Source organism: Drosophila virilis, chromosome 2, assembly GCF_030788295.1.
Source record: "Drosophila virilis strain 15010-1051.87 chromosome 2, Dvir_AGI_RSII-ME, whole genome shotgun sequence".
In the NCBI taxonomy this organism is placed as follows: Eukaryota; Metazoa; Arthropoda; class Insecta; order Diptera; family Drosophilidae; genus Drosophila; species Drosophila virilis.
Genome location: NC_091544.1, coordinates 28,547,820 through 28,571,273, shown reverse-complemented (window position 1 = coordinate 28,571,273; position 23,454 = coordinate 28,547,820). Strand labels below are relative to the sequence as shown.

The 23,454-nt window shown below is 55.9% G+C and overlaps 3 protein-coding genes across 5 annotated transcripts; all 3 read right to left on the bottom strand.

The window, feature by feature from the left end:
- Positions 1-59: 59 nt before the first annotated feature.
- On the bottom strand, positions 60-17,985 carry LOC6633044 (fibroin heavy chain). Of its 3 annotated transcripts, none has more exons than XM_015170595.3 (6): positions 4,338-17,983; positions 4,126-4,281; positions 589-3,658; positions 409-526; positions 273-351; positions 60-216 (listed from the first exon to the last, which is right to left on the bottom strand). In XM_015170595.3, the coding sequence occupies exons 1-6, from the start codon at positions 17,775-17,777 to the stop codon at positions 193-195; spliced, it is 16,887 nt and encodes a 5,628-aa protein (XP_015026081.2). In that variant the 5' UTR covers positions 17,778-17,983; the 3' UTR covers positions 60-192. The 3 variants fall into 3 exon arrangements, with proteins under 3 accessions (XP_015026081.2, XP_032289729.1, XP_032289746.1); XM_032433838.2 differs by having other exon boundaries at positions 60-213; XM_032433855.2 differs by lacking the exons at positions 60-216; positions 273-351; positions 409-526; positions 589-3,658 and adding an exon at positions 3,842-4,067 and having other exon boundaries at positions 4,338-17,985.
- A 930-nt stretch (positions 17,986-18,915) lies between these two features.
- LOC138910883 (uncharacterized) lies at positions 18,916-20,417 on the bottom strand. The gene is made up of 2 exons (XM_070206760.1): positions 20,399-20,417; positions 18,916-20,331 (listed from the first exon to the last, which is right to left on the bottom strand). Exon 2 carries the CDS (start codon positions 20,292-20,294, stop codon positions 19,797-19,799), a length of 498 nt encoding a protein of 165 aa, XP_070062861.1. The 5' UTR covers positions 20,295-20,331; positions 20,399-20,417; the 3' UTR covers positions 18,916-19,796.
- On the bottom strand, positions 18,916-23,314 carry mRRF2 (mitochondrial ribosome recycling factor 2). The gene is made up of 9 exons (XM_002056229.4): positions 23,100-23,314; positions 22,877-23,039; positions 22,528-22,820; positions 22,097-22,466; positions 21,823-22,045; positions 21,265-21,773; positions 21,000-21,213; positions 20,794-20,943; positions 18,916-20,743 (listed from the first exon to the last, which is right to left on the bottom strand). The coding sequence occupies exons 1-9, from the start codon at positions 23,227-23,229 to the stop codon at positions 20,579-20,581; spliced, it is 2,217 nt and encodes a 738-aa protein (XP_002056265.2). The 5' UTR covers positions 23,230-23,314; the 3' UTR covers positions 18,916-20,578.
- Positions 23,315-23,454: the final 140 nt, after the last annotated feature.

Here is a 23,454-nt window from a genome sequence, read left to right as displayed (position 1 = left end):
ATTATCGATACCGAGTATTTAATAGACATCGAGTACACGTTGTTATTGAAACACTCAAATTTAACGATTAATAATTTAATATTTTAATTCACAACGAATTTTATATGGCTGGATCACAATATCAGAAACGTTAATCGGACGTATTACTTGAATCCAACCCAACACGTAAAACACAAAAATAAAAAGCAATATTTAATTGTTTGCAGTAAATCCCTTCTGAAAGTAAAAGATAGATTTTAGCAGTATTTACCGTGTCTATATCAAAAAATCACCTTAGCACGTCGGGCCTGCTTAATTTCTTTGTATATGGTAATAGAGTTTCCCCCACGCGTAGAACGTAGGACGCGGTCCCTGTAATTCGAGTAATTTGAGAATTGAATACAATTTTTTTTTTTTTTTGTTACTTACTTTGCCGGACAATCGCCAGCCTCAATACGATAATCATGTATGGACAGATTGGATGGAATATTTTTCAAATTCTTCAAGCACAATTTGGCATTCTCAATATCGTTTTCAAGGCGCATTACTAAGAAAAAAAACGAAAGTTCAAAAGAATATAAACAAAATAAAATAAAGACATCCACGAACCCTTTATCATAAGTTTTTCCTCAGTGTCATCGCAACAGAGCGAGCTTTTGCACGTGCAGCACTGTTTTTCGGGTACATTAGTTGAAGGGGTCGTCTGGCTTAGGCTCTGTGGATTAGTGGCCAGTATATCTTTCATGATCATATTGAAAAGACATCCAGGCAGAATGTTTTCTGCCGCAGCAAAGATACGCTTATGCATGTAAGCCAGATCTTTAAAGTCTAGAGTGTGCAGCCCATGATGGTAGAGCTTGTGACATATAGCATAAAAGCGGCTCTTCGGTATGTTGCACTTGCAGAAACAGAATCCGCACTCATCGATAAACATATCCAAGATCTTGCGCAACTCCCTTTCCAAACCAACACCATCAATCTCGCCGGCGGATAATGTTTTCACAGTATTCTTTACAAACTCATCGAACTGCTCTTCAGTGGTGTCATCCAGTTTTTGACTTTTTCTGCCGCGCCCAGTACCTTTTGCTCCGCGTTTCACACCTCCTATTCCGTCATCACCATCGTCGCCATATATATCTCTGCCTGGTGCGCGCAAGCCAGGCTTTTGGGCAAGACCTTTGGGTCCCTGCCGTGTTTCTCCTCCAGCAGCACCGGCCTTAGCGGCAGGTTGGCCGCTGCTTTCGTCCCCAGGCCTTCCACCAGTTTTTTCTGCTGCTCCGGGACCTCCTCCAACTCTAGCGCCTGGTTGCCTACCCGCACCGGCTTTATCGCCAGCTGTTGCTCCTGGTTGACCAGCTGGGCCGCCGGCTCTTCCGGGCTTATCACTTAGTTGACCAGCTGGGCCGCCGGCTCTACCGGGCTTATCGCTAGGTTGTCCAGCCGCTCCACCGGGCTTATCTCCAGGTCCTGCATCAGGTTGTCCGGGTACTCCAGCCTTATCTCCAGGCCCAGCATCAATCTGTCCAGTTTTATCTTCATCGGCACTAGTCGGCTGTGCGGCTTTTCCGGGCTTGTCGCCAGGTTTAGGTCCAGCTTTCCCAGCTGCTTCAGCCTTGTCGGCAGAAGCAGCAGCAGGTTGAGCAGATGCTGCTCCTGACTTATCTCCAGGTTTTCCGGCTGTTGGAGGTTTATCTCCAGGCTTTCCGGCTGCTGGAGGCTTATCTCCAGGTTTATCTCCAGTTTGTCCAGGTGCTCCAGCTTTATCGCCAGAGGCGTCAGAAGGTTGAGCAGGCTTCCCGCCAGTCTCTCCGGCTCCTCCAGGTTTTTCGACCTGAGGGGCTCCAGGTTTAGCACCAGGCTTACCAGCTGTTGTATCTTGGGGCTTTGAACCAGGTTGACCGGCTGTTGTATCTTGGGGCTTTGCACCCGGTTGAGCAGCTGCCGTATCCTGGGGCTTTGCACCTGGTTTACTAGCTGCCGTATCTTGAGGTTTTGCACCCGGTTGAGCAGCTGCCGTATCTTGGGGCTTTGCACCCGGTTGAGCAGCTGCCGTATCTTGGGGCTTTGCACCTGGTTTACTAGCTCCCGTATCTTGAGGTTTAGCACCCGGTTGAGCGGCGGCTGTATCTTGAGGCTTAGCACCCGGTTGAACGGCGGCTGTATCTTGAGGCTTAGCACCCGGTTGAGCGGCGGCTGTATCTTGAGGCTTAGCACCCGGTTGAGCGGCGGCTGTATCTTGGGGTTTAGCACCCGGCTGAGCGGCGGCTGTATCTTGGGGCTTAGCACCCGGTTGAGCGGCGGCTGCATCTTGAGGCTTAGCACCCGGTTGAGCGGCGGCTGTATCTTGAGGCTTAGCACCCGGTTGAGCGGCGGCTGTATCTTGAGGCTTTGCACCCGGTTGAGCGGCGGCTGTATCTTGAGGCTTTGCACCCGGTTGGGCTGCGGCTGTATCTTGAGGCTTTGCACCCGGTTGAGCAGCGGCTGTATCTTGAGGCTTAACACCCGGCTGAGCAGCGGCTGTATCTTGAGGCTTAGCACCCGGTTGAGCAGCGGCTGTATCTTGAGGCTTAGCACCCGGCTGGGTGGCGGCTGCATCTTGTGGCTCAGCACCCGGTTGAGCAGCGGCTGCATCTTGAGGCTTTGCACCTGGTTGCCCGCTTGTTTTATCCTGTGGCTCTTCACCTGGTTGACCTATTATTCTATCCTGTGGCCTCGCACCTGGTTGATCTGCTGCTGTATCTGTGGGCATGGAACTAGGTTGAACCTCTGCTGTATCACCAAAACCTGGCTTAGCTCTAGATTCTTCTAGTCTTTCAGATGGTATCTGTCTAGCCACCCCTTCCGGTTTCTCGATCAATCTTTCCACCATTCCTGTCGGCGTCATAACTTTTTCGATCAATTTTGGTTCTTCTTTCAATTTAGCATCTTCCGCGTCTTTTTTCACTTCTTCCGCAGCTTTTTTAGCTTCTTCGGCTGCTTTTTCAGCTTCTTCGGCCGCTTTCTCAGCTTCTTCGGCCTTCCGTTGTTCCTCTATTCTCTGTTTAGCTTCTTTTTCAATAGCGTCGGGATCCCCTCCAAGGTCCTGCAATGCTTCTCTAAACCTTTTATTTATTTCTTCGCAAAGTTGTTTACTCTTCATGCAATCCTCAAGCTGTTTCTTCAAATCATCCGTCAATGCTTGAAGTTCAGCTTCTTTCAAGTTGTTAACTTTATCCTTCAACCTATCGTTTTCCCTGGCAACATCACCAATGTCCTGTATTAATCCAATGCTCTCGCGCATACCTTCCTCCATATACTTTGTGTCATTATCAAGTTGACGAACCTTTTTATCCAATTGGTTAAGTCGCTTGTTGCTTTGCATAGCAGCTTCGCACATGCACTCATTTTCCTCTATCAAATCGCCCAACTGGCCGTCCTTTTCATTTAACAAATTACGCAGTCTATCCAGCTCGTTCATGCAGTCTTCTATATTGTTAATTTTCTGACCGCCGGAATACTTATCCTCGTTCATATGCTTAAAGCAATCAGCCTGTTTGCTCATTTCGTCCATGATAAGTTCTAAAGTGGCGCTCGTGTAAAAGGCTAGATCATCGCCTACATCGGGACAGTCTGGTAAATCAAATGAGGAACAGTCACCACGCTGATTCCCGTACTTTTGATTGAGCTCACAGATGACGGTCTAGAATGAGTAGAATGTGTGTAAAATATAAAACAAGGGATTAGAGAGGAAAATCATTATAAGTAGTTGTGGATTGAAACTTTTTGAGAGCGCTTGAGAAAGAGGAAGGGAGAATATACATGTGATTAAGCCGCTAGCAATCCATAGACGTACCCTAACGACTTTCCTCTCACCCCGTTCATGTTTTATGGCTATTTCATATCTGTGCACTTATAATTTTTTAAAACTACAGATTTAAAATCATGAAAGGTTATTTTGGGCAGGACATAAAATTATTTTTGGTACGGCATTAACATGTTATATCTCCATCATCCTCTTTCCCAGTTTCCTTGAAACAACTATCACTGCAACTTTCTATCAATTCGTCTAGGTAACGATACCCAGATTTCTTGAACGCTTTAGTTTTATGCTTTGGGATACATAGAGACACATAAGATTGGAAACACCCACTGATTGAAAATGCTTACCATGAGCTGCTGGTATTGGCAATCGTAGGCGTTCAAAGCCAAGTCACGTTTTCGCAGCTCGTTGCGTAAAACGTCGATCTCCATTTGCATAAGGTCTGCGCGCTGCAGCGCCGGCTGGAGGGTCACCACTTGCTGTTGAAGCTCATTGCAGCGGCACTAAAAGCAATTGATGTTAGCTCTCGATAAGAAAATACCCATAAATGCTATCTTACCTTAAGGACTTCTTCATTGTACTTGGACTGCTCCACCTCATTTTCATAGTATTGCTGCATTTCCTGAATGTCATTCTCCATATCACAAATATAACGATTTTGTTCATTAAGACTTTTGACTAGATCAGCAGAGGCACATTCTGCTAGGCAGACTTTCTTCTTCGAACCTTTAACCTTATTATGGAGCGAACCTAGGTTTTTAATTTTTGCGCGTAGTGATTCACGCTCAGCCAACATGGTTTGAAGTGTGTCAACATCCATGTCTGGTCCACCAAGACCTCCATAACCGCCTTCAGTGGCTCCCCCCGCTCTTATAAATTCGTCCTCAGCTTGACGCAGTATTGCCAACTCCTTACCCATATTGTCGATCTTATTTTGTAAATAATTGACATCGTTGCTCTTTTCTGGATCAATCCTAATGCTGTCCATCGAACATCGCCTGGACTGCTTTTCAAGAAGTCGTCTAAGGTTTGCATTTTCCGATTCTAGAATATCATGAGATTTATTCATATCATCGACGGATTTATGGATGTGTCTGAGATCCCTTTCATCGTTGTTATCGATCTTTCTAGCGTCTGATAGGTCTTGAATTTTATTCTCAAACACCTTGCTCATTTCGGGGTCGTAGCGTTGTTCCATTATACGTTGCAGTTCAGCATTTCCTGTTTTAGTGCCTCCCACGCGATCTCGGGTCTCGGCCAAATCTTTGTCGAGTAATTTATTGTCAATCATTACCTTCTTCATGTTTTCAATGGTGTCGTCCGCAGCGTTGATAAGACTGTCGCCCACCACTAGTTTTCCACCAGACTTTCCAGAGCGTGCTTCAGGACCACCAGGACCTCCAGGACCACCAGGACCTCCAGGACTACCAGGACCTCCAGGACCTCCAGGACCTCCAGGACCACCAGGACCACCAGGACCTCCAGGACCTCGTCCACCAGATCCACCAAAATCTCCAGGGCCCTGTCCACCGGGACCACCAAAACCTCCGGGCCCTCCTTGTCCATCGGGACCACCGTAACCGTCACGACCACTACCTGGATAGCTCCCACGACCACTGTCTTGTCCAAACATGTCAGTGACACCAATGCCGCCTGGTACTTGACCTTGCTGACCTGGACCACCATAGCCGGCCTGACCTGGCCCTGCGGCAACGCGCCCACCTGGACCCATTCCTTCTTGTCCAGGACCTCGATAACCGGCCTGACCTGGCCCAACTCCATCTCGACCGTCTGGACCCATCCCTTGTCCTGGACCTCCATATCCGGCCTGCCCTGGTCCAGCGCCAACGCGACCGCCTGGACCCATTCCTTCTTGTCCTGGCCCTCCATAGGCAGCCTGGCCTGGTCCGGGGCCTCCATAGCCGGCCTGGCCCGGTCCAACTCCACCTCGACCGCCTGGACCCATCCCTTCTTGTTCTGGCCCTCCATAGCCGGCCTGGCCCGGTCCAACTCCACCTCGACCGCCTGGACCCATTCCTTGTCCTGGCCCTCCATATCCGGCCTGGCCTGGCCCGACTCCGCCTCGTTCGCCTGGACCCATTCCTTGTCCTGGACCTCCATAACCGGCTTGGCCTGGCCCAACTCCATCTCGACCGTCAGGACCCATCCCTTGTCCTGGACCTCCATATCCGGGCTGCCCTGGTCCAGGGCCAACGCGACCTCCAGGACCCATTCCTTCTTGTCCTGGCCCTCCATAGCCAGCCTGGCCTGGTCCAGGGCCTCCATAGCCGGTCTGGCCTGGTCCAACTCCACCTCGACCACCTGGACCCATTCCTTCTTGTCCTGGCCCTCCATATCCGGCCTGGCCTGGCCCGACTCCGCCTCGTCCGCCTGGACCCATTCCTTGTCCTGGACCTCCATAACCGGCTTGGCCTGGCCCAACTCCATCTCGACCGTCAGGACCCATCCCTTGTCCTGGACCGCCATATCCAGCCTGCCCTGGTCCAGCGCCAACGCGACCTCCAGGACCCATTCCTTCTTGTCCAGGACCTACATAACCGGGCTGGCCCGGTCCAACTCCACCGCGACCGGCTGGACCCATCCTTTCTTGTCCTGGACCGCCATATCCGGCTTGATCTGGTCCAGCGCCAAAGCGACTTCCGGGACGCATTCCTTCTCCTGGCCCTCTATATCCAGCCTGACCTGGTCCAGGGCCTTCATAGCCGGCCTGGCCCGGTCCAACTCCACCTCGACCGCCTGGACCCATTCCTTCTTGTCCTGGACCTCCATAGCCAGCTTGTCCTGTACCAGGTCCGCCTCGGCCACCTGGACCCTGGCCTTCTTTTCCGGGAGCATAACCGGCTTGTCCTGGAACACCGTAGCCTGCTTGGCCTGGCACAGGTCCACCTCGACCACCTGGACCCTGGCCTTGCCCTGGACCTCCATATCCGGCTTGTCCTGGCATAGGTCCGCCTTGGCCTCCTGGACCCTGACCTTTTGCAAGACCTCCATCACCGACTTGTCCTGGTAGAGTACCGCCTCTACCGCCTGGCCACTGCCCTTCTTGTGCTGGACCGCCATATCCAGCCTGACCTGGCCCAGGCCCGCCTCGACCTGAGCCCTGGCCCTCCTTTCCAGGGCCAAAATAACCGGCCTGGCCTGGACCACGTCCGCCTCGACCTGGACCCTGGCTCTCTTGTCCTGGACCTTCATATCCAGCTTGTCCTGGCATAGGTCCGCCTCGGCCTCCTGGACCCTGACCTTTTCCATATCCAGCTTGTCCTGGTATAGGCCCGCCTCCATCGCCCGGCCACTGCCCTTCTTGTCCTGGACCACCATAACCGGCTTGTCCTGGCCCAGGTCCGCCTCGACCACCAGGACCCTGGCCCTCTTGTCCTGGACCACCATAACCGGCTTGTCCAGGTCCAGGTCCACCTCGACCCAGACCCTGGCCCTCTTTTCCAGGACCAACATAACCGGCCTGGCCTGGAACTAGTCCGCCTCGACCGGCCGGACCCTGGCCCTCTTGTCCTGGAGCACCATAGCCGGCTTGCCCTGGCATGGGTCCGCCTCGGCCTCCGGGACCCTGGCCTTCTTTACCAAGACCTCCATAGCCAGCTTGTCCTGGCATAGGCCCGCCTCTATCGCCAGGCCAGTGCCCTTGTCCCGGACCACCATAACCGGCCTGACCTGGCCCAGGTCCGCCTCGACCACCAGGACCCAGGCCCTCTTGCCCAGGACCTCCATATCCGGCTTGTCCTGGCATAGGTTCGCCTCGGCCTCCTGGACCCTGACCTTCTTTACTAGGTCCTCCATAGCCGGCCTGTCCTGGCATAGGTCCACCTCTCCCACCAGGCCCTTGCCCTTGTCCTGGACCACCATAGCCGGCTTGACCTGGACCACCATATCCTGTCACAGGTCCGCCTCTACCACCAAGCCCCTGGCCCTCTTGTCCGGGACCTCCATATCCGGCTTGACCTGGCAACGGTTGTCCTGGCATAGGTCCACCTCTACCGCCTGGCCCTTGCCCTTGTCCTGGACCACCATAGCCGGCCTGACCTGGCCCAGGTCCACCTCGAACACCAGGACCCTGGCCCTCTTGTCCAGGACCTCCATATCCGGCTTGTCCTGGCATAGGTTCACCTCGGCCTCCTGGACCCTGACCTTCTTTACTAGGACCTCCATAGCCGGCCTGTCCTGGTATAGGTCCACCTCTCCCACCAGGCCCTTGCCCTGGACCACCATAGCCGGCTTGACCTGGAGCACCATATCCGGGTTGTCCTGGCATGGGTCCTCCTCTACCACCAGGACCCTGGCCCTCTTGTCCGGGACCTCCATATCCGGCTTGACCAGGCATAGGTTGTCCTGGCATGGGTCCGCCTCTACCGCCTGGCCCTTGCCCTTGTCCTGGACCACCATAGCCGGCCTGACCTGGCCCAGGTCCGCCTCGACCACCAGGACCCTGGCCCTCTTGTCCAGGACCTCCATATCCGGCTTGTCCTGGCATAGGTTCACCTCGGCCTCCTGGACCCTGACCTTCTTTACTAAGACCTCCATAGCCGGCCTGTCCTGGTATAGGTCCACCTCTCCCACCAGGCCCTTGCCCTTGTCCTGGACCACCATAGCCGGCTTGACCTGGAGCACCATATCCGGGTTGTCCTGGCATGGGTCCTCCTCTACCACCAGGACCCTGGCCCTCTTGTCCGGGACCTCCATATCCGGCTTGACCTGGCATGGGTCCGCCTCTACCGCCTGGCCCTTGCCCTTGTCCTGGACCACCATAGCCGGCCTGACCTGGACCAGGTCCGCCTCGACCACCAGGACCCTGAGCTTCTTTTCCGAGAGTTCCATCACCTACTTGTCCTGGCATGGGGCCTCCTCTACCACCTTGCCACTGCCCTTCTTGTCCTGGGCCGCCATATCCAGCCTGACCTGGCCCAGGTCCACCTCGACCTGGTCCTTGGCTTTCTTTTCCGGGACCAATATACCCGGTCTGGCCCGGACCAAGTCCGCCTCGACCGCCCGGGCCCTGGCCCTCTTGATCGGGACCTCCATATCCGGCTTGACCTGGGAAAGGTCCGCCCCTTCCGCCTGGCCCTTGACCTTCTTGTCCAGGACCTCCATATCCGGCTTGGCCTGGCGCAGGTCCGCCTCTACCTCCTGGCCCCTGCCCTTGTCCTGGACCACCAAAGCCGGCCTGACCTAGACCCTGGCCCTCTTTTCCGGGACCAACATACCCGGCCTGGCCCGGACCAAGTCCGCCTCGACCACCTGTTCCCTGGCCTTCTTTACCAGGACTTCCATAGCCGGGTTGTCCTGGCATGGGTCCACCTCTTCCGCCTGGCCATTGCCCTTCTTGTCCTGGAGCACCATATCCAGTCTGACCTGGCCCAGGTCCTCCTCGACCACCTGGACCCTGGCCCTCTTGTCCCAGACCTCCATAGCCGGCTTGTCCTGGCCCTGGTCCGCCTCGACTGCCCGGAACCTGGCCCTCTTGTCCCGGCACTCCATATCCGGCTTGTCCGGGCCCAGGTCCACCTCGACCTCCATAGCCAGCTTGTCCTGGCCCAGGTCCGCCTCGACTGCCCGGAACCTGGCCCTCTTGTCCCGGCACTCCATATCCGGCTTGTCCGGGCCCAGGTCCACCTCGACCACCTGGACCCTGGCTCTCCTGCCCTGGACCTCCATATCCGGCTTGTCCGGGCCCAGGTCCACCTCGACCGCCTGGACCCTGGCCCTCTTGTCCTGGACCTCCATATCCGGCTTGCCCTGGCCCAGGTCCGCCTCGACCTCCTGGACCCTGTCCTTTTCCAGGACCACCATATCCGGCTTGTCCTGGCATGGGTTCTCCTCTACCACCGGGCCCTGGCCTTTCTTGGCCTGGGCCACCAGCTCGACCACCTGGACCCTGGCCCTCTTTTCCCGGACCAACATAACCGGCCTGTCCTGGACTGGGTCCGCCTCGCCCGCCTGGCCCCTGGCCCTCCTGTCCCGGACCACCATATCCGGGTTGCCACGGCCCAGGTCCACCTCGACCTCCTGGACCTTGGCCTTCTTTCCCAGGACCTCCATATCCAGCTTGTCCTGGCATAGGTTCTCCTCGACCACCTGGCCCTTGACCTTCTTGGCCTAGACCACCACTTCGACCGCCTGGACCCTGGCCCTCTTTTCCAGGACCAATATAACCTGCCTGTCCTGGTCCAGGTCCACCTCTCCCTCCTGGACCCTGGCCCTCTTGTCCCGGACCACCATATCCGGCATGTCCTGGCATTGGTCCGCCTCGACCGCCTGGACCCTGGCCTTCTTGTCCCGGGCCACCATATCCGGCTTGTCCTGGCCCAATTCCACCTCGTCCACCTGGAGCCTGACCCTCCCTTCCAGGACCACCATATCCGGCCTGTCCTGGTCCAGGTCCGCCTCTCCCTCCTGGACCCTGGCCCTCTTGTCCCGGACCACCATATCCGGCTTGTCCTGGCATTGGTCCGCCTCGACCGCCTGGACCCTGGCCTTCTTGTCCCGGGCCACCATATCCGGCTTGTCCTGGCCCAGGTCCACCTCGTCCACCTGGAGCCTGACCCTCCCTTCCAGGGCCACCATATCCGGCTTGTCCTGGCCCAGGTCCGCCTCGACCGCCTGGGCCCTGGCCCTCCTGCCCTGGACCTCCATATCCGGCTTGTCCTGGCATTGGTCCGCCTCGACCGCCTGGACCTTGACCTTCTTTTCCAGGACCTCCATATCCGGCTTGTCCTGGCATAGGTTCTCCTCGGCCGCCTGGCCCTTGCCCTTGCCCTGGACCACCACTTCGACCGCCTGGACCCTGGCCATCTTTTCCGGGACCAACATAACCCGCCTGTCCTGGTCCAGGTCCGCCTCTCCCTCCTGGACCCTGGCCCTCTTGCTCCGGACCTCCATATCCGTCTTGTCCCGGTCCAAGTCCACCGCGTCCACCTGGAGCCTGACCCTCCCTTCCAGGACCACCATATCCGGCTTGCCCTGGCCCAGGTCCGCCTCGACCGCCTGGACCCTGGCCCTCTTGCCCTGGACCTCCATACCCGGCTTGTCCTGGTCCAGGTCCGCCTCGAACACCTGCACCCTGGCCCTCTTGCCCTGGACCTCCATATCCGGCTTGTCCTGGTCCAGGTCCACCTCGACCAACCGGAGCCTGGCCCTCCCTTCCAGGTCCGCCATATCCGGCTTGCCCTGGCCCAGGTCCGCCTGGACCCTGGCCCTCTTGCCCTGGACCTCCGTACCCGGCTTGTCCTGGTCCAGGTCCGCCTCGAACACCTGCACCCTGGCCCTCTTGCCCTGGTCCTCCATATCCGGCTTGTCCTGGTTCAGGTCCACCTCGACCACCCGGAGCCTGGCCCTCCCTTCCAGGTCCGCCATATCCGGCTTGCCCTGGCCCAGGTCCGCCTCGACCTCCTGCACCTTGGCCTTCTTTTCCAGGACCTCCATATCCGGCTTGTCCTGGCATGGGTTCTCCTCGACCTCCTGGTCCTGGACCTCGCCCTTCTTGGCCTGGACCACCACCTCGACCACCTGGACCCTGGCCCTCTTTTCCGGGACCAACATAACCCGCCTGTCCTGGAATGGGTGGGCCTCGCCCGCCTGGACCCTGGCCCTCTTGTCCTGGACCTCCATATCCGGCTTGTCCTGGCCCAGGTCCGCCTCGACCACCTGGACCCTGGCCTTCTTGTCCCGGGCCACCATATCCGGCTTGTCCTTGCCCAGGTCCGCCTCGGCCACCTGGACCTTGGCCCTCTTTCCCAGGACCGCCATAACCGGCTTGTCCTGGCATAGGTTCTCCTCGACCACCTGTCCCTGGACCTTGCCCTTCTTGGCCTGGACCACCACCTCGACCGCCTGGACCCTGGCCCTCTTTTCCGGGACCAACATAACCCGCCTGTCCCGGAAGGGGTCCGCCTCGCCCGCCTGAACCCTGGCCCTCTTGCCCTGGACCTCCATAACCGGCTTGTCCTGGTCCAGGTCCACCTCGAACACCCGGAGCCTGGCCCTCCCTTCCAGGGCCGCCATATCCGGCTTGTCCTGGCCCAGGTCCGCCTCGACCTCCTGGACCTTGGCCTTCTTTTCCTGGACCTCCATATCCGGCTTGCCCTGGCATAGGTTCTCCACGTCCACCTGGCCCTGGCCCTTGTCCTTCTTGGCCTGGACCACCACCTCTACCGGTAGGACCCTGGCCCTCTTTTCCAGGACCAACATAGCCGGCCTGGCCTGGACCGGGCCCGCCTCGACCGCCTGGAGCCTGGCCTTCTTGCCCTGGACCTCCATATCCGGCTTGTCCAGGACCAGGTCCGCCTCGACCACCTGGACCCTGACCCTCTTGTCCCGGACCTCCATAAGCGGCTTGTCCTGGTCCAGGTCCGCCTCGAACACCTGGAGCCTGGCCCTCCCTTCCAGGACCAGCAGTTTGTCCTGGCATTGGTCCGGCTCGACCGCCTGGACCCTGACCCTCTTGTCCCGGACCACCATATCCGGCTTGTCCTGGGCCAGGTCCTCCTCGAACTCCTGGACCCTGTCCTTCTTTTACAGGACCTCCATATCCAGCTTGTCCAGGCATAGGCTCTCCTCGACCACCTGGTCCTGGCCCTTGCCCTTCTTGGCCTGGACCACCTCTACCGGCAGGACCCTGACCCTCTTTTCCGGGACCTACATAGCCGGCCTGGCCTGGCCCGCCCCGACCGCCTGGACCCTGGCCCTCTTGGCCTGGACCTCCAAATCCGGCTTGTCCAGGACCAGGTCCTCCTCGACCGCCTGGACCCTGTCCCTCTTGTCCCGGACCTCCATAACCGGCTTGTCCTGGTCCAGGTCGACCACCTGGAGCCTGGCCCTCCCTTCCAGGACCACCATATCCGGCTTGTCCTGGCATTGGCCCGGCTCGACCGCCTGGACCCTGACCCTCTTGTCCTGGACCAACATAGCCGGCCTGGCCTGGACCTGGCCCGCCTCGACCGCCTGGACCTTGGCCTTCTTGCCCTGGACCTCCAAATCCGGCTTGTCCAGGACCAGGTCCTCCTCGACCGCCTGGACCCTGACCCTCTTGTCCGGGACCCCCATAACCGGCTTGTCCTGGTCCAGGTCCGCCTCGACCACCTGGAGCCTGGCCCTCCCTTCCAGGACCACCATATCCGGCTTGTCCTGGCATTGGTCCGGCTCGACCGCCTGGACCCTGACCCTCTTGTCCTGGACCAACATAGCCGGCCTGGCCTGGACCTGGCCCGCCTCGACCGCCTGGACCTTGGCCTTCTTGCCCTGGACCTCCAAATCCGGCTTGTCCAGGACCAGGTCCTCCTCGACCGCCTGGACCCTGACCCTCTTGTCCGGGACCCCCATAACCGGCTTGTCCTGGTCCAGGTCCGCCTCGACCACCTGGAGCCTGGCCCTCCCTTCCAGGACCACCATATCCGGCTTGTCCTGGCATTGGTCCGCCTCGACCACCTGGTCCCTGACCCTCTTGACCCGGACCAGCATATCCAGCCTGGCCTGGACCAGGTCCACCTCGAGCGCCTGGCCCCTGACCCTGTTGAGCCGGACCTCCAGGCCCCTGACCCTGACCACCTGGGCCCTGGCCTTGTTGACCCGGTCCTCCATAGCCAGCCTGGCCTGGGCCAGGTCCGCCTCGTCCTGGTCCCTCTTGTCCTGGACCTCCCACTCCGGCCTGACCTGGGCCAGGTCCACCGCGAGCGCCTGGCCCCTGGCCTTGTTGACCCGGACCTCCTGGCCCCTGACCACCTGGACCCTGGCCTTGTTGACCGGGACCTCCATAACCAGCCTGGCCTGGCCCAGGTCCGCCTCGACCCTGTGCTTCTTGTCCTGGACCATATCCGGCCTGACCTGGAACAGGTCCACCGCGACCCCCTGGCCCCTGACCTTCTTGTCCTGGACCAGGTCCGCCACGACCCCCTGGTCCCTGGCCTTCTTGTCCCGGACCTCCATATCCGGCTTGGCCCACCATAGGTCCTCCTTGACCACCCGGCCCCTGACCCTGTTGACCAGGTCCTCCTCGACCACTTGGCCCCTGGCCTTGTTGACCCGGTGCTCCGTATCCGACCTGGCCTGGTCCAGGTCCTCCTCGTCCTGGTCCCTCTTGTCCTGGACCTCCCACTCCGGCCTGACCTGGGCCAGGTCCACCGCGAGCGCCTGGCCCCTGGCCTTGTTGACCCGGACCTCCTGGCCCCTGACCACCTGGACCCTGGCCTTGTTGACCGGGACCTCCATAGCCAGCCTGGCCTGGCCCAGGTCCGCCTCGACCCTGTGCTTCTTGTCCTGGACCATATCCGGCCTGACCTGGAACAGGTCCACCGCGACCCCCTGGCCCCTGACCTTCTTGTCCTGGACCAGGTCCGCCACGACCCCCTGGTCCCTGGCCTTCTTGTCCCGGACCTCCATATCCGGCTTGGCCCGCCATAGGTCCTCCTTGACCACCCGGCCCCTGGCCCTGTTGACCAGGCCCAGGTACTCCTCGACCGCTTGGCCCCTGGCCTTGTTGACCCGGTCCTCCGTATCCGGCCTGGCCTGGTCCAGGTCCTCCTCGTCCTGGTCCCTCTTGTCCTGGACCTCCCACACCGGCCTGGCCTGGGCCAGGTCCACCTCGAGCGCCAGGCCCCTGGCCTTGTTGACCTGGACCTCCGGCCCCCTGACCACCTGGGCCCTGGCCTTGTTGACCCGGACCTCCATAGCCAGCCTGGCCTGGCCCAGGTCCTCCTCGAACCTGTCCGTCTTGTCCTGGACCTCCATATCCAGCTTGACCTGGACCAGGACCGCCTCGTCCGCCTGGCCCCTGATCTTGTCCTGGAACTCCATATCCAGCCTGACCTGGACCTGGACCTGGTGCACCGCGACCACCTGGCCCCTGGCCTTGTTGACCCGGACCTCCTAGTCCCTGACCCTGACCACCTGGGCCCTGACCTTGTTGACCCGGACCCCCATATCCAGCCTGACCTGGCCCAGGACCTCCTTGAACCTGTCCTTGTCCTGGACCTCCATATCCGGCTTGACCTGGACCTGGACCGCCACGTCCGCCTGGCCCCTGATCTTGTCCTGGAACTCCATATCCAGCCTGACCTGGACCTGGTCCACCGCGACCACCTGGCCCCTGGCCTTGTTGACCCGGACCTCCTGGTCCCTGACCTTGACCACCTGGCCCCTGGCCTTGTTGACCCGGACCTCCTGGTCCCTGACCTTGACCACCTGGCCCCTGGCCTTGTTGACCAGGGCCACCGCGATCACCTGGCCCCTGGCCTTGCCGACCCGGACCTCCTAGTCCCTGAACCTGACCACCTGGGCCCTGACCTTGTTGACCCGGACCTCCATATCCAGCTTGACCTGGCCCAGGACCTCCTCGATCCTGTCCTTGTCCTGGACCTCCATATCCGCCTTGACCTGGACCTGGACCGCCACGTCCGCCTGGCCCCTGATCTTGTCCTGGAACTCCATATCCAGCCTGACCTGGACCTGGTCCACCGCGACCACCTGGCCCCTGGCCTTGTTGACCCGGACCTCCTGGTCCCTGACCTTGACCACCTGGCCCCTGGCCTTGTTGACCAGGACCTCCTAGCCCTTGACCCTGACCACCTGGGCCCTGGCCTGGCCCAAGTGCGCCGCGACCCTGGCCCTCTTGTCCTGGACCTCCATATCCGGCTTGTGCTGGCCCAGCTACGCCTCGACCACCTGGTCCCTGACCCTCTTGACCCGGACCAGCATAACCAGCCTGGCCTGGAACAGGTCCACCTCGAGCGCCTGGCCCTTGGCCCTGTTGACCTGGACCACCCGGCCCTTGGCCCTGTTGACCTGGACCACCCGGCCCTTGGCCCTGTTGACCTGGACCTCCCGGCCCTTGGCCTTGTTGACCTGGACCTCCCGGCCCTTGGCCCTGTTGACCTGGACCACCTGGCCCTTGGCCTTGTTGACCCGGACCACCTGGCCTTTGGCCCGGACCACCAGACCCTTCGCCTTGCTGACCCGGGCCTCCATAGCCGGCCTGACCTGGAGCAGGTCCCCGACCGCCTGGCCCCTGGCCCTCTTGTCCTGGACCTCCATACCCAGCCTGTCCTGGGCCAGGTCCTCCTCGACCTCCTGGTCCCTGGCTCTCTTGCCCGGGACCTCCATAACCGACTTGGCCTGGTCCAGCTCCGCCACGACCACCTGGCCCTTGGCCCTGTTGACCCGGACCACCTGGACCTTGGCCCTGTTGACCCGGACCACCTGGACCTTGGCCCTGTTGACCCGGACCACCTGGCCCTTGGCCCTGTTGACCCGGTCCACCATATCCGGCCTGACCTGTAGCAGGAGCTCCCCGACCGCCTGGACCCTGACCGTCTTGTACATAGGCAGGCTGACCTGGGCCAGCGCCGCCTCGACCTCCTGGGCCCTGATCCTGTTGACCCGCACCACCTGGTCCTTGGCCGGGGCCAGCTCCGCCTCGAGCGCCTGGCCCTTGGCCTTGTTGACCCGGACCACCCGGCCCTTGACCCTGTTGACCCGGACCACCTGGCCCTTGACCCTGTTGACCCGGACCACCTGGCCCTTGGCCTTGTTGACCCGGACCACCTGGGCCTTGGCCTTGTTGACCCGGACCACCTGGCCCTTGGCCTTGTTGACCCGGACCACCTGGCCTTTGGCCCGGACCACCAGACCCTTCGCCTTGCTGACCCGGGCCTCCATAGCCGGCCTGACCTGGAGCAGGTCCCCGACCGCCTGGCCCCTGGCCCTCTTGTCCTGGACCTCCATACCCAGCCTGTCCTGGGCCAGGTGCTCCTCGACCGCCCGGTCCCTGGTCCTGTTGACCCGGACCACCTGGCTCCTGAGCTTGTCGACCCGGACCTCCATAGCTACCCTGGCCAGGTCCAGCTCCCCCACGACCGCCTGGTCCTTGGCCCTCTTGCCCTGGTCCAGCTCCTGCTCGACCACCTGGCCCCTGGCCGTCTTGTCCTGGACCTCCATATCCAGCCTGTCCTGGCCCAGCAGCTCCTCGACCGCCTAGTCCCTGTTGACCTGGACCTCCTGGCCCCTGGCCTTGTTGACCCGGACCACCATAGCCAGCCGGTTCTGGTCCTGGAGCTCCATATCCGACCTGACCTGGCCCTGCTCCCCCACGACCGCCTGGTCCTTGGCCCTCTTGCCCCGGTCCCTGGCTCTGTCCCTGGCCTGGGCCAGGGCCACCTCGACCTCCTCGTTCTGGACCTCCTTGCCCCAGTCTCTGTTGTCCTGGACCACCATATTCATTCTGGCCCTGCCCAGTTCCGCCCCGACCGCCAGGCCCTTGGCCTCCCTGCCCCTGACCTCCATATCCAGCCTGACCTGGTCCAGCGACACCTCGACCACCTGGACCCTGACCTGGACCTCCCCCTCCCGGTCCTCCGTACCCGGCCCGATCACCACCCTGTCCAGGAACGCTAGAACCACGTCGACCTGCCTGTCGTCCCTGGCCGGGACCGCCGCCATCCCATCCACCTGGACCCTGCCCATCTGCTCCGGGACCACCGTAACGACCTGGCCCCTGTCCTGGACCTCCCCCCCGGCCTCCCGGACCACCCCGACCACCTGGTCCTTGCTGTCCTGGATCCCCGTAGCCACCAGGCCCCTGTCCACGCTTACCCGTAGGTGCTCTACCATAGTCCTGCCCTCTCTGACCAGGCTTTCCCGCTTTACCGCCAGTTGGCCCATCATAATCAGGTCCGGTGCGACCTCTGCCTCCAGGTCCACTGGCAGCTCTGCCGCCAGGTCCATAACTCGCTCTGCCACCAGGTGCGCCACCGCCGGGGCCACCACTACCGTCATCTTGGCGCAAAATTAACGGTGTATTGCAAGCTACCAGATCGGACACAAAACGTGACTTTTTGTCCTCATCGGCTGACCACGAGCGATCATCGAATGTAGATGGATAGCTTTTTAACTTAACACAAGCGTCCTGGCAATCAAACTCAAGCGTCTCGTTCATAAACGGCACATGAAAAAATTCCTTCTGCGTAGAGAACGCCATGCCGCAGCGTCCAAGAGCTTGCACCGGTCGAGTTTACAAAGCGAATTATTTTAAAACACAAATTTCAATTTTTTCTTTTGAAATGTTTATGGCTGGACAGTTTAAAAAGTAGTATCGAAAATACGTCCGACATCAATTGTATCACCAAATTTTCAAATATTCCACGTGCGACAATTTTCACATTTGTTACTGTACTGTATTGTTCTGTAATGTACTAAGAAATTGTATGAAGCATAAAGCTATTCAGCTAGTACCCAGCTTACTGTGATTCATGTTTAATAGCAGAATAAAGAATCCGTCGGCCGTATATCGCAAAAACGTACCTAACGTAAATTAAAAACATATGTAAGCAGCACCCATACGTCACATGTCTGGGTATCTACAGCGTGACCGCCAAAACGTGGTCCACACTCCAAAGCACCGAATGATACATTTCGCAGCCATGCAGAATACAGCACATTGAGATTTTGCACGCTCTCCGGCGATGTATCGCAGCATTGGTCGATAATAATTAAGTGAATCCATTTATTGACAAGTTCAATATTTGTATTATACGAGGAGCACCAAGCTAGCAAAAGGAGTTCCTGTTGCGACGACGCTCTGACGCAGTGGGACAAAGTCGGTGGGTTATTCAAAATTGTGGGGTAATTGCAATAATAGGTTACATTTTTTAAGTTATTCTACAAGTTTCAGCATCCAGTCGCGCTTTCCCTGAACTGTTTTTACATTTTTAATTTTATTTTATCCAAATAAGTAGAACACATAATACGTACATTCATTTATTACCTAATTTTACATATCTTCCTTGTGTGCTGCATTGCTCCTACATATATTCCGTCCCTGTTTGGTCTTGTTAGTTAAGCTATCCCTTTCAAGTAACATAGCTATATCCAGTATAACTAAAATATTATTTCCCATATAGTATCTTGTATTGGTGAGCTGACGTTCCAGGGTGGCACGTAAAAGGCTTCCTTGCTTTAGTCTCTGATGACGCTATAAAACATGTCAATTGTGTGCGGAATATAAAACAAGGGATATGAGGAAAATCATTAGAGAGCTTAAGCAATAGTCGTGTGGCTTAACCGCCAGCAATCCAGAGACGCAGCCGAACGACTTTCCTCTCATCCCGTACAACTAATTCATATTTGTGCACTTATCATTTTTTTATATTCAACTAGAGATTTAAAAGCATTCAGTGTCTTGCGGGCGGGACATAAAATCATTTTTTGCACAGCATTAACATGTTATATCTTCATCATCCTCTATGTTAGTCTCCTTGAAACAATTATCACTGCAACTATAAGATTTTTAGAACGCTCAGGTTTATGCTTTGGCATGCTAGACACATAAAAATTAAGTCATTAGCTGCAAGTACTGGGAGGGAAGTCGACTTTTTCGCAACTCGTTGCATAGAACATCAATTTTCATTTGCATAAGGTCTGTGCACTGCAGTGCCGCTGGGGTGAGCAATTTTTGCTGCAGCGGTACTGAAAGTAGTTGATGTTAGCTTCCGGAAAGTACCAATACTTGCTGGCTTTCCTGGCCAACATGCTTAGCCGCCGGGACCACCACAAGCTCCAGGCGCTTGTTCACCAGGACCACCAAAGCATCCAGGACCTTAACCTGTAGGAATATTAAAACATAACCACCTCTTGTGGTTCCTCCTGCTACCATAAAGTCATCAAGATTACGCAGTATTACGAACTCCAAGGAAAGTTAACGATCCTTTTTTCTGGACGAATCGCGATGCTATATACATGCTTTATATGCCTCGTGTGATTTTTAAGTAGTCTACTTCATCTCAACTTCGTCGTCCCGGGCTTCGACCCTGCCGCGGACCACTTAAGCTTAGTGGCCCTCCTGAGGCGCATAACCTATTACTTGGTCCTCCTCAAAAATCGTGCGGGTCTTGACACTCCTGACTCGGAACTCCATTACCACCCTGAGCCGTCACGGCCTTTCAGACCCTGGAATGGCCTGATCACCGTAAACCTAAGAATTTTGGTGTCGCCTCTTGTCTCAACCACTCCATCCGCCCTGTCCCCGGCCATCTTGCTCTGGACCGTCATAGCCGCCCTGATCCTGTCCTTGACCTCCATAACCGCCCTGGTCCTGTCCTTGATCATAGCCGCCCTGGTCCTGTCCTTGATCATAACCGCCCTGGTCCTGTCCTTGTCCGTCATAGCCTCCTTGGTCCTGTCCTTGGCCGTCATAACCTCCCTGGTTCTGTCCCTGTTCTGGGCCTCCATAACCGTTCTGCTGCTGTGGATAGTCTTGGGCTGCCGGACCAGGCTTCTGACTTTCGCCACTTTCATCCTTGCGGCGGATAGACGGTGTATTGCAACTTACAAGATCGGATACAAAACGTGACTTTTTATCATCACTGGCTGCCCACGAGCGATCATCGATTGTAGATGGATAACTTTTTAGCTTGACGCATGGATCTTGGCAATAAAATTCAAGCGTCTCGTTCATAAACGGCACATGAAAGAACACTTTCTGTGTAGAGTATGCCATGCCGCAGCGGCCAACAGTTTGCACCGGTAGTTTTTAACTTAAATAGAAGTAAACCCTTAGTTAATTTCGTTATGTCTATGTATGGACCGTTTATAGAATTTCACCGAAAATAAGAACGACATCAATTTTATCACCAAATTTTATAATTTTCAACGTGCGATAATTTTCACATTTTTCTTTGTACTATACTATATAGTAATGTACTAGGAACTTGTAAGCTTCCAAACCCAGCTTACTGTGATCTACGTTCAATAAAAGTAGACAATAAATTAGGCAGGCCTATGTTAGTCTAATCCCTGAGCTCGGCGTACGGCTAACGTCTCATCCGCGGCGTTCATTTCCGAAAAACCACAGGGTTGCATTGTCATGCTGGCCGTGCCGGAGCTAATGGTTCGCAGCGCACTGGAATATCCGGAGAGCTCCGCCAAGGGGGCATTCACCAAAATGAGCTAAAAGATGATAAGCTACTGATTAGAACACATTAATCGTACAAACTTACCTTATTCCTATCTCCCTTGGGCATTACGTCTTTTATAAGCGCCCGACGCCTAGAGAGATCCGCTATAATCCCAGATACACGTTCATTGGGCGCCACAATTTGCATGGCCATGATGGGCTCCAGAAGCCGTGTGCCGCTTTTACTCAGCAGCTACAGCAAACAAATCAAATGTAACGTAATTAAAATAAAATTGAATAAGGACATACCTTTTGCACGCACTGTGCCGCCGCTGCCATGACAAATGAATCGGCAGTGCCCCGTCCCACAGTGACATTGTGCAGACGTATTTGAGTATCTACAACTTGACCGCCAACACGTGGTCCACGCTCCAAAGCACCGATTGCTCCTTTGCGCAGCACTTGAAGGACCCGAGGACGCAGTGCATTGAGATTTTGAACGTTCTCTGGCGATTTATCTAAGCTTTAGAGGAAATTAATTTAGTGAATTCCCAAACCCCCAGTGAGGACATACCTGAAGAGCTCGGTCTGATTATTGGTCAGTTGTAGGGTTATATTCACATTTTGCTTACTGCCCGCAATATCTTTTTCCACACTTAAGGTTGTTATGGCCGGCGTTTCGATAGCCTCCTTGTAGGCAATTTGTAGCGGACCCAGATCAACATCAATTTTGTACTCACTTAGCAGACGCGACTTTATGATTTCCATGTGTAATTCACCCATGCCGCCAAGTACAGTCTGCCCAGTGACAGTATCGTAGTTTACCCGCAAACTGGGATCTTCACGCTGTAGTTGTTTGAGCGCTTGTTCCATGGCTGTTTGCGTTGATAGGCTGGGCGGCTCGATGGAGCAAAAGTAGACAGCATCAGGAATTTTAGGCTCAATTGAAAACAGCTCTTGGTTAACATCCACCTCGTCCTCATCATACTGTGGAGATGTTGCGTCAAGACTCTGAATCAAACGTTTCTGCGCATTCTTCAGGGATGTATGACTGGTTGTAAGCAGATCGCCAGTAACTGTTGACTGTAGAAGACGCTGTCTATCATAAGTCAATTATACATAAAAGACTTACCTTAAGGCCCGCACATATGGCCACATCACCTGCTCGCACGGAGCTCACCTCTCGGTATTCGTCAGCCAGTGGCTCATATATTTTCGATATAACCTCCGCTTGTCCACGAGAAGAGAGCACACGCATTCCACGCTTCAACTCGCCGCGCAGCATGCGCACCAGAGTAAGAGGCCCACGCTGCTTGTCGTGCACAATTTTAAAAACCTTACCCGCAAGATCATTTCTGCAATCATGTAACACTGTGGTGGTTGAAAACTTACAATTGGCTGCTTACCCAAAACAGTTATATATCTGATTGCGTTCGTTTGGTGTTGGCAAATAAGCATTTACGGCATCCATTACACGTTGTATGCCTATATTTTTATAAGCAGAGCCCAGCAGCACGGGCACAACCTTCTGCTGGCATGTGGCGCGCCGCAGGGCTTGAACAATTAACTCATTACTGACTTTGTCAAAACTCTCAGTGCTAATGACAACCTCAGCTAACTCGTCGTCAACTCCGGATAACTGATCTATTAGTTCATTGCGTTTTTCACGCAATTCGCGAATTTCAGAAGAAGATTCTAGTTTATTAATACTATAAGTTCTTCCAAAATCGTTCTGTTGCCAAGTCAACTGCTCCAATGTAATTACATCATATATGCCTGTAAGAAATTGCATTTGAACCAATTAAGTTGCTCTCTTTAGTATTTCCATTGAGCTCACCTAACTGTCCGTCAACGTTTTTCGCCGGGAGTTGCGTGCAAATAGGTTTAGCATCTAGCTTTGCCTTTAAGTCGTCAATACATTTGTCAAAAATAGCATCTGACCGGTCCATTTTATTAACGAAAACAAGCCGCGGCAGCCTGTGATTGTCTGCCTGTGTCCACACGGTAACTGTTTGCGCTTCCACGCCAGCCGTGCCGTCCAAAACAACAATGACGCCGTCCACAGCATATAGAGACTGCTCCACCTCCATCGTGAAATCAATATGTCCGGGCGTGTCTAGCAGATTAATACTAAGTAAAAACCGTGTAAGGAGCATAGTTACAACATTTACTATCAGGACACGCACCGCTTACCATTCCAGGCAAATGTAACGGCTGAGCTGCAAATAGTGATGCCACGCTCGCGCTCTTGTGTAAGGTAATCCGTAACCGTATTGCCGCGATGTACCTCGCCCAAAGATCGAGTCTTGCCTGCATAATAAAGCATGCGTTCCGTTGTTGTGGTTTTGCCTACAAGTTAAACATCATATGATTTAAATACATTTTATAATCATTGCAACGTTTTAGTACCTGCGTCAATGTGTGCTAAAATACCAATGTTTCTGATATCATCACTGTAGCAACGGTTGATAAAAGGTGCTTGCTGTCGCAATAAGAACCTAGAGCACCTTAATTGAGCACTTAATAAACTATATTGCATTATTTTAATTGATTAATATCCCACATAAACTTTACGGGCAGACATGAAACTTTTGCCGCCTAGACAGCTGTTACGTGCAGCTGTTTCTTAAATATGAGTACTTTAATGTCGATAACAGCAAAGATGCAAAAGAATGGTATCGATTCCAATATAACCGATACGGTAACGACTTTTGCACGAGTTTTCATATATCGCTAACTGCAAATCTATAAAAGAACCATACAA